This window comes from Quercus suber, unplaced genomic scaffold (assembly GCF_002906115.3).
Source record: "Quercus suber isolate HL8 unplaced genomic scaffold, Cork oak 2.0 scaffold_21, whole genome shotgun sequence".
In the NCBI taxonomy this organism is placed as follows: domain Eukaryota; kingdom Viridiplantae; phylum Streptophyta; class Magnoliopsida; order Fagales; family Fagaceae; genus Quercus; species Quercus suber.
In genome coordinates this window covers 1,301,428-1,312,388 of record NW_027069486.1, presented here as the reverse complement: position 1 = coordinate 1,312,388, position 10,961 = coordinate 1,301,428, and the positions used below count along the sequence as shown (strand labels likewise).

Here is a 10,961-nt window from a genome sequence, read left to right as displayed (position 1 = left end):
CAATTTGTTTTATCCTAGCTATATTTGTGCATAAAAATACCTCGACAATTAATGTTTAATTAAATAATAATCATCCATCGTCCCTTTTCTTTTTTTATTTCATTTCTTCCTCGAATCAAATTATTTATATATTTTTAAAAACAAAAGCTGTTGTGTGTCATGTGTCTTTGTTTTTCTATTGAAAATCCATAGGATTGATGCAGCTGATGATCCAAAACTCTTGACTCAAGAAGAGTGTGCGTGCATGAAATTTGTTGGGGTGGTTAAGCTGTGATGTGTTGAAAATCCATGAAAGATGGGGGGGTTGTGGGGCCCACACTTCATCGATCTTTCCTCTGGAGTATAATAAATTGAGTTTTTATGTTGTTTGGTGTTGTGTGGCTCACCCAACACCAAACAAATTTACATGTAAAACAAAGTGACCCCATCTCAACCCCAAAAAATAGAAAATATCATCCAAAAAGAGGAAAAGGATTGAGAGAAAGAGCAAAAAAATATAAAATGGTTGAATTTGCACCACCCAAAGCAGGACCTAATATCTCTTCCAGCCAATAGCATCTCTTCTTCCCATATCTCTAACTCTCTTTCACAACCCCTCCCATTTTTCTATTTTTCTCTCTATTTTCATAATAAATCAAAATTATTAAATATATATATATGATTGGAAAATAAAATCACCCTAAAAAAACACAGAAACAAAGACTCTTTCATATCATACATAGAAAAATAGAAACAGATGTCAGTTGAAGCTTATAACTAGCTGTCCTCCTATTACTACTTACTTTTGTGTTCACCGTCTCTTATTCCCTTCATTCTTCTTCTTCTTCTTCTCAACTACCTGGAAGTTTCTCTCTTTCTCATTCTGTATTGGATTCAGGTATGCCATTCTTGAACACCCAAATAGAGCTTTCTTTTGAAACTAATACAACTTACAACCTTTATTCTTCTTCTTGTTTTCATTGTCTTATGAGTCATTGGATTTCCTACCTTTCATTCATTAACAAGTTGAGAGGTAAAGAACATCAGATAGAGAAACTATTATATAATTATATTATGGAATAATATGCTTATTGAATATAGAAACAACCCTTCATTGATACTGACGCAAGTTATTCACTGAATCTATGAAATAAAAATTGGTTTCTGTTAAGAATTGAATCTGTCATTTGCATATGTTTGAGCTTTGGAAACTTGTAATTCTGCAACAAATGAGAGAGATGGATATAGCAAGAGTATTACTTCAGATAGAATAGAATGATGGACAAGAATACATGTGACCAACTTAGTCTCTTAAGGGAAATCCTTAGTAAATTCCAAAATTTTGGGACTAAGGTTTGATTGTTATTGTTGTCTTTTTCTTTTGAAAAAGGAGATGAAATCCTTTATCATCAGAATTCACTAAGTGTTATCTATGCTGTAATATTCTTGTACATTTTTTTTAGTGCATAAGGTATCTGCTGGTTACTGGGTCTGCTTGAATTGGATACACATACACTCCTTACATAATGTGCCAAACTAATCTTGCGAACAATTTCTTTTGAGAAGAAAATAAAATACTCATATTTTTTTGTTTTCTTTTTTATTTTGGTTTACCAGAAGAATATCAAAGTTATTTGGGGTACATCTTGGGGAGAAGCATAATCAATTCGTTGGGGCTTCTAATTTGAGTTCACTGAAGAACTAAAGTTTACATATATTTGATTCTCCAAAATTGTTAGACGTGTGATGGTAATTCTACATACACGAAAAGAAGCCATATGATGGCCACAGCTGCAGTCATCGGGCTTAGTGCGGGGAAGAGGCTTTTGAGTTCCTCCTACTATTACTCTGATCTCACAGACAAGCTCTCATATGTTAATGATCATGCACTAGCTCACAATCAAATCACTTCAACTAAGAAAGTGATAAGTTCCAAAAAGTCATCTAATTATAGCCCCAGTATTACATCATCTAACCGGCAAACACAGTCTATCAAGGCTGTCAAAGAACATGTGGATATTACCTCTTCTCCTTCAGCTGAAGAGCCATGGGTTCAGAGACACACTAGCCTTGAAGAGGAAAGTTCTGATCTCAATTATTCAGTGGAGGCACTTCTTTTGCTGCAAAAGTCTATGCTGGAAAAGCAATGGAATCTTTCTTTTGAGCAGACAGTACTAACTGACTCACCAAGAGGAAGAATTCTCAAGAAAATACCCGTCACTTGTTCTGGGGTATCTGCTCGGCAAAGGAGAATGACAACAAGGAAGAAAAATCTGAACAAAAATGGTTATATGATGCAACCTTGTACAAGTAAGCAGATGAGATCCATGATCAGTCCAGAGCTGCTTCAGAATCGTTCAAAGGGTTATGTCAAGGGTGTATTAAGTGAATATTCACTCACTCATTCAGATGTTGTATGTCTGTCAAAGAAAATTAAAACTGGTATCTCCTTAGAGGAGCACAGATTGAGGTGACAACATTTTCTCTCAATCTGATGGATTTTAACATGCTGAACTGTTTTTATTTATCTCCTGTTAACCTTCTATTCCTAATAGTTCTTCCATACATGAATATATATTCTGCTGGAAGAAGACATTTAGAGCAACCAGTTGATACATAATGAAAGTGTTGATTTGCTTATCTAAAGTTAAACAACTGAAACCAAAGGCATAGCAGTGCCTCTGGCTCCCCAAATGGGTGAGATCTAGCACCAAAAGAAAAAGTGATCAACAAATGTCAAAAGGATCTGTTTTGTCCTCTTTATAAGTAATGATGATTTGACCCTAGGGATATGTTTTGCTTTCACCCTTATAGAAGTTAAACAACTGCTGACAGTATGTATTTGGCTAATTTCTTTTGTGCTCATATCATTTGCATTGCAATACAAAGTGTACTCAAATTATTCCTTTGTACTTACTGTATTTTTCATACCAATACATTGTTCCTTTTATTCAAAAGTATGCAATTGTAATAGTGTGTTTCATGGAAGCCCCTTAAAATTGTTATGAAATTTTTAGTTTGAAATAGGAGGGTCGGGGGAAAGATACAGAGAGAATATCCCTTCCTGAAATTTTCTGGTTTCATAACTGGCTGTCATTTAAGATTAGAGTATACTTTATGACTCTTCTGGCAGGAGAAATCTCTTACTGTCTTTCTTTCTAATTTTTGAAATGGGACAATCAGACTGAAGGAGAGGTTAGGATGTGAGCCTTCTGATGACCAACTTGCAACTGCATTGAGGATTCCTCGTACTGAGTTACAGTCAAAACTGATTGAGTGTACTTTAGCAAGAGAGAAGCTGGCAATGGGTAACATTCGTCTGGTCATGTCTATTGCTCACAGATATGAAAACATGGGTGCTGAAATGGCTGACCTGGTTCAGGTGATCATCTGTTTCTTGCATGATTTCAAATATAAGATATCAGTGAATCCATAAACTAAACTACTGTTGACAATGTGGATTCCTGTTAGAATAAAGTTTTTTTTTCTTATTTAGGGTGGTTTGATTGGACTACTGCGTGGAATTGAGAAATTTGATTCTTCAAAAGGGTACAAAATTTCAACTTATGTCTATTGGTGGATACGTCAGGTAAGGCTAATTTTTCCAATTAAGATTAGTAAATAATGTAGCCTATAGCAAAAAATCAAACATATTGCCATCAGCTTCTAATCATCCCTGTATTTAAAATTCTTACTATAGTTTAACCAAGTTTGGTTTTTGGTTCAATTTTACCATGTGTGATTGTGTGAAGCATTAAGCTACTAAAGATGGTGATCCTTTAATTACCCACACAAAAGAAACAAGGAGCATAAATATTAGTAAAGTTGACAATGTGAGAATAATCAACTCTGGTTATTTTTCGTAACTCATTTTTCATCTTTCTCAAGATTTCTTTGGACCTGGGTCATTTTATCACTGCAAATACAAGGAAATATCCAAAGTCATCCTTGCATCCACTTTTCTGTGTTCACATTGAGAGGTGTTCTTACTTCAGTGTCACTGACCCAGTTGTTTACTTCTGGCCATTGTGTTTGGCACTGATGTATTAGAGCTAGTAGAGAGCAAAATGCTAATCACGTCACCTTCTTGAACTAGAAAAGAAATGAATGGCTTCTTTTTTATTTTTCGCTTGGATTTTTATTCATTTTTTAAGTGTCCCATGTCATTTTAGACTGAGTAAATGAACTGGGATATCTCTTACCTGAGATTTTTAAAGCAATAAATTCCATTCTACTGTAAAATATCTTTCTGCTTATGACTCTGAAATCAATGCCTTCAATAATTATTGGAAAGCTAACCTGATATTCTTACCAGGGTGTTTCACGAGCATTAGTTGAGAATTCCAGAACCTTGAGATTGCCTACTCATTTGCATGAAAGGTTGGGTTTAATCAAGAATGCAAAAATTAAACTTAAAGAGAAAGGAATAACTCCTTCAATTGATGTAAGTTGATTATCATTATCAGATAAGCAACAACTTTCACTACATTTAATCTTTGGCACACTAGAATGTTTTACAGTTTTGTCACCTTGCCTGGGAGTCATCTTTTTGTTTCCACCTTTGTTTCAGAGAATTGCAGAATGCCTGAACATGTCAAAAAAGAAAGTCAAGAATGCTACAGAGGTACTACATGTTCAAAATTGTAAATTGTCTAGTACATTATGCTTCTTGGTTTAGTTGCATAAACATGCTTATTGTATAGTGACATTTTATGTAGGCAATCAGTAAGGTCTTCTCTCTTGATAGGGAAGTGTTTCCATCTTTGAACGGACTTCCAGGAGAAACTCATCATAGTGTAAGTTTGGTTGTTGCAAGTTATTTCTGTTTGTGAAAAGTTTTTTCCTCAACATTTGACACTTCTTGTATATATTATTTGTTAACTTTTTTTTCTTTATTACTATATCAGTACATTGCAGATAATTGCCTTGAGAACAACCCATGGCATGGAGTAGATGAGTGGGCGCTGAAGGTAAAAGAAATAATTAATTGAAAATATAAGACTCAAATGTGTGTTAGCAGGCAGTATTTCCAAAAACCATTGAATGATTCCCTTGGAAGTGCTTCAAATCAAATGAATTATTTTGTATTAATTATTGTTAGCTCCAAAATAGTTCTTTGGGGCTCACCTCAAATCTTAAGACTTGATTTTGAAGAATGAGTCACCCAACGGATCAAGGTCTTGACACCATGAGTCCCATTCCTCATGCTTTTACTAAGGAGCTTCTTATGGGATTTCAAGAAACACTTTGTACTATGTATTTTTTTCTTAAGTAATCTGAGTTTATTCTTTTTTACTTTAATTTTTTAGTGCTATTTTTTTTTCAATGAATTTTACAGGACTCATGATACCTGTGATGTGATATCTCATGTTTATGGCAAGATTGACTTTTAGCAATAAAGACCTCTTGAAATAGCATAGGCTAATGATGATGGAACCCATTTCTCAACTAATCATGTGCTACATCTAGCATCAGGACATTCGCAGATGACCTTCTGCTGAGTTCATGACCTTTTGTGTATTTTTGTGTGCTTAACCTGTTTCCTGAATAATGAATTTCTGACCACTCTTTACTCTGTATTCATGTTTCTGGGATGGTGAAGAAATAATAAATGTTGCCTGTAATACATTTGCAGGATGAAGTAAACAAGCTCATCAATATGACCCTTGGGGAACGGGAAAGGGAGATTATACGTCTTTATCATGGTCTAGATAATGAATGTCTTACCTGGGAGGATATTAGTAAACGGTAACTGCAAACTACATAGTACTAATTTCTTAGTAAAACCAGATGTGATGCTTTCTTATAAACTCTTTAGATGCATGAGAATGTTTTTCAAAATAAACATGTTTACCTACACTAATCGTAAGCTCCTATGTTATATCTCATGTGCCTTCAGTGAAATATTTTTTAATGGATATCAAACTAAATATATGAATAATTTTTTATTCTACAAAATAACATTTATGTGTGTGTGTGTGTCTTTAACATGATTTATTGTATATGTTATTATCTCAAATACATGAAAATTTCATCAAGTTTTTTTATATAATTCAAGACAAATTATTTCTTTCAGTAAGTTGTGTAATTATACTTTAAATTAATATTCTTTAAATATATTTGAAATTGAGGTTCTTTTTTTTTTTTCTTTTTTTTTCTTTTTTTTCTGGTTTAAAAAAATAAAATATTACACATTAGAAAATAACAATAGTTTCAGACACAAAACTCTATACAAATCAATTAATTTCAGATAAAGTAAACTCTTTGATAGAAAAACTTTCAGCCTGATTTTTGGTCATGATAGTATTTCAAGTGAAAATGTGTTTTGCTAAGTTTCAAGGTTATCTCAAGTTAACTAACTGCTATGTTTGACTCTAAACATTAAAGGTTGGATCATGTATTGGTTGTGTTTATTGACTTTATGTTTCTAGGATCCTTCTTGCATGAGAACTGTAATAAATAATTAGTTTTATATCTTACTTTTTTTTAACAATTATATTGTGCTTACTCTTCAGCATAGGTTTGTCCAGAGAAAGAGTCAGGCAAGTTGGGCTTGTTGCACTAGAAAAACTAAAACACGCCGCAAGGACGAGGAAGATGGAGGCTATGCTGGTGAAATACTAATTTGCTGCATTTCATCAAAGACCCCAGGATTGTATATATACAGAAAAGAAAACTGTATCTTCAATTTGTTTTGCTAATCAAAAATAGTTATAGAAGATTATGTCAGGGTTTATGACCCTAACTTTCTGTAACAAGAATTAAAGAAAACACTGATTAAGAGCCTGTAAGTTGGAGCGGAATTTTTTTCATGTATCATATGTTGGGAGGGACAGAATCTCTTATGTGAATCAGAACTCATTTTCTTTAGTCACAGTACTGAACCAAGAAGTTTCCTTCAGGACCTTGATGTGCAATTAGCCAACACTGTTTTGAAGTTTACATTCAACAAATACACAGAAAAACAAAAACGGATCGAAATTTTTTTAACATAAACTATCAGGAATGCTTTTTAGTATGGGAGTTTTAAATGAATAGCAAGAAAGCTCAAAAACCCTTTATCGTCCCATCAGAAGCAAGAAATTTTAGAATTGACCGTGGTTCTTGATTATGCCGATTTTAAATGGAACAGAAATAGTACCTAAAGAGTTTAGAGGAAAACATATCTTTTATTTGGAACAACGAAAGTTTCACAAAACAAGTTATTGTCTTCTATCACTATAACATGATTAAAAATGAAAGAAACTGCCTAAGTCAAATACATCTGGCCCAGGCCATCTATGAGATTTTGTATTGTCTTCCCCCTCTATCCCCTGGCTTCAGGTGTTCCAGACTTCAAGTGCACACAAGAACCATGAATTAAAGAGGATTCATGAATGTTACCTGTTGAACTAGAAATATGGGTGAGATTATACAGCAGAAATAAGTTGTCATCAACTACAAGCCTCAATCAAGTTTAGAAAATTCAATGGATTTTAAGTAATAAGATGCAAATAGAGTAAGAGTGGGTTGGTCATATTGGAATAGATACAGCAGAAGCATCGTTTTAAACTTTACACCTGTTTCTGAAGGTTTTGATGTGCAGGCAATTGCTGATTCTGACGTATCTATCAAGCATGTTTCATGTTAACCAAAAATAAAATAATAAAATGAAGGAGACGATTTTTGTTTCTAAAAACAATATTTTTATAAAGGTCTGCAAGTGATAAAGAAAAATAAAACTCAAGCATTCTCCTCTTTTAAAATGAATGATTATTTACTTATATAAAATAAATAAATGATAATAAAATAAGAATTTACCAGAATGGCAGAATCATGATTCTGGAAAGCTATCCCAGCTTTCTAGGATCCATGTTCCTCCAGCAAAATATTAGACCACCCTAGTAAGGATATCAAACAGTTGAAGCTGTGTAGTGTAAGCATAACATAAAAAGTATAGCTTACCGTCCAAAATGCATTTCCACAGTAGCATCTTTAAAAATGTACCGTCAGTATATACAATAATCAAATAGTATACCAAACTTTTTTCTTTTTCCTTTTTTCTTTTTTATGAATAGAAAACTTAATAGTACACCAAACAATTATCATCATTGTTCATGCAAATCATTTTATGGTAATTATAGCCAACTAAATGCAACAGCAGACTTCTACTATTCAAGGAGCACAAATCATATCTTCACAACGAGAAATTAGACAAATTGTTTAGTATATGGAAATTAAATCTTTTGTGTTTTATCTAACACTTTAAAAGGAAAGAATGTATAGAATCAACGTTCAAATGTGGCAGACCTGATTTTTTTTTTTTTTTTTAATTTGATAAGTAAATAATCATTTTATTAATAAGAAGAGCATCAAAAACTGTCCTTGGCATCCCCCATTAACTCGAAAAACAAAAACAAAAACAAACACAAAAAACAAAAAGAAGAAGAAGAAGACTAATGACCAAAGTTCTCTTACCATCAAACTACAAAGAAGCAATAATATACATGTTTCTGCATTCTTCTAGCACATACAACACCAGTTAACTATAATCATACCCTTCTCAAGAAGATTGTCCCCCGTCAGAATGATCCCTGATGCAGCTATCCAACCAAAAAATCCTATCCTGTGTGGAACCCTTTTCTTCCAAACATTCTTCCATGGAAACCCAATATCCCAGTTTCCTCTGAAGACTTTATAATAGGATCTAGTATCAAACTGTCTAGAACATGATAGCCTCCAACATATTAAACCTGATATTACCATTAACAAAGCAATAAACTAAATGCAAGAGAAGTAATAAGGCTAAACTTCTTTCCACAAATATGCATTGCTTGATGCTTTGATATGTCATGCAGAACATTAATATTATTTACCTGAACAGTGGCAATGTCCCAGTTGATAGACACAAAATAAAGAAAAAAATCAAATGAATATCACCATCCTACATCTATATCAACTTGGCCCCTTTTTGTGTTCTTTGAACTAATGCTGTAAAGTTCAAGACAAGGAGATTACAATTATAGAAGTAATGTTCAGAACTTCAGATATGCCAGCAAATCAGGCTTTCTGTGGCTCCGTTTCAGGGCCCATCTTTCCACTCCAATAGTTCAACCAGCAGGGCATGTTTGTAAAGCTTATGCTGGAAGGCAACAAATAACTTAAAGCAGACCAAAAGAAATGAAAAAACAAAACTTAGTGCTAAAAAGAAAAAATATAGTAAAGATTTGCCCACAGAACATTCACAAGGAACTAAGAGCTCCATATTATATTTTGTAGTTTACAAAGGGAAGTGGCATTCACTGGATCCAAGAGAGCTAAAAATAAGACCAAGGCCAGAATAGAGCATGAGAGGAGCTCCTTGATTTTCTGTTTCTCTTTACTTTTAATTTTTGTGCATGGTCACAGAATACAGTGTGAGAAGTTATTACCTTTGATTTGACATTTATGTTCTACTTAATGAATATTTTGCCTTCATTCTTTCCTATAAGAGTAAAACCAACCTCTATTTCTGGTTTGACTAGTATTTTAACATTTCTTCCTTTCCTGTATTTCCCAACACTCCAGAAAATGGAAATGCCATCATGTTTATAGATTGCCAAAAAGGGATCAAGAACTTCTGCAAAGTAAACATTACAAAAATATTGCTACTTAAATGTAACTGGGCATTGCAACTCAGTAGTACAAATTGAAAGGATTCACCAAGTCTCCAAGACCCAAACTCAAAGGAACCAAACTCCAGAAACCATGGCTCTTTCCACTGTAATACATAACATCTACATTATAAAAAAAATTAAATTAAATTAAATTAAATCACAGATCATATCAATGGCTGGAAAAATCAAGGAATCAACTAGTAACCGAACCAAACACCTCACGACAGAGATTTTGATGTTTTTTCTTGAAGTATCAAAATAAAATTACAATGTGAGAGAGAGAGAGAGAGAGAGAGAGAGAGAGAGAGAGAGAGAATACTTTCTGCAGATGTTGAAAGAATGGTGAAGAAATCATGCACCAAGACTTAAAGAGAATAGTCATAGTAATGGCACCTCACTGGAGCTAGAATGATAAAATTGACAAAAAAGAAGACCAGAAACGTAAATGAGCCCCCCATGCTACCAGAAGATCTACAAGTTATAGGTTGCAGTGCATAAATAAAGGTTCTCTATCAGATCATATATATCGATTAAACTTATGAATGCAGTTTAGAACCCCCTGAGTTCAAAGCGAGGATTTACACATGCAAGTCCAGAACAGAAGGCTTTCAACCTTATTCTCAGTAATAATCTGGCAAAGATGCTCAGTAATAATGGCTAATGGCTGAAATCTAATGCTATTTTCATATAGAAACAAACTCTAATCAGTTTAGTGAATAGTGAGGTATGAGATATGAATGACACAAGCCAAGACCAAGGTATCAAAAATGCATGCCATATTTGAACTACTTCAGGGCAGGCATCCAACTGGAGAATTGGAATGTTGCTGTAAAACATACTTTCATTGGTCCTTGAGCAGTTGGTTATCCATAACAGAAATTCCCTGCGTTCTGCTTTTCATCCCATCTCTCATATGTTCTTTTCTCTTATACAGTTCCTTCAACAGCCTCCAAGCATTGACCTCCTTTCCTGGTTTAGAAAAAGCAGAATTGTTGATATATAAAAGGGTACTTTCACAAGGGATAAACCCTTTCTCATTGTGTATGATTTTTTTGCTTCGGCTCAATTTGATACTTTCAATTTTCTGTCCAACTCTGGTCACAGAGAGCCACAGATTAGTTTGTTGTAAGTTAATGAATTAGGGGACACCCCTCTCACTCGCATCTCATTTAGAAGCTCACTAGCCTGGCCCATTTTTCCCACCTTACAAAATCACTAATAGGCACATTGTAGGTGTTAGTTTTGGGAACAATGCCTTAAGTTATCATTTCACTATAAAATTTTACTGATTCCTTTTATTTCCAATCTTACCATGTCCAGAAACCAAAGTATCATAAGTAGAAGCAT

At 33.7% G+C, this 10,961-nt stretch overlaps 1 protein-coding gene across 1 annotated transcript; it reads left to right on the top strand.

Moving 5' to 3' along the window:
- Window positions 1-697: 697 nt before the first annotated feature.
- On the top strand, window positions 698-6,880 carry LOC111989490 (RNA polymerase sigma factor sigA). The gene is made up of 10 exons (XM_024021276.2): window positions 698-877; window positions 1,597-2,449; window positions 3,163-3,361; window positions 3,476-3,568; window positions 4,295-4,423; window positions 4,550-4,603; window positions 4,698-4,775; window positions 4,887-4,949; window positions 5,615-5,727; window positions 6,495-6,880. Exons 2-10 carry the CDS (start codon window positions 1,758-1,760, stop codon window positions 6,601-6,603), a joined length of 1,530 nt encoding a protein of 509 aa, XP_023877044.2. The 5' UTR covers window positions 698-877; window positions 1,597-1,757; the 3' UTR covers window positions 6,604-6,880.
- The last annotated feature ends 4,081 nt before the right edge of the window (window positions 6,881-10,961 follow it).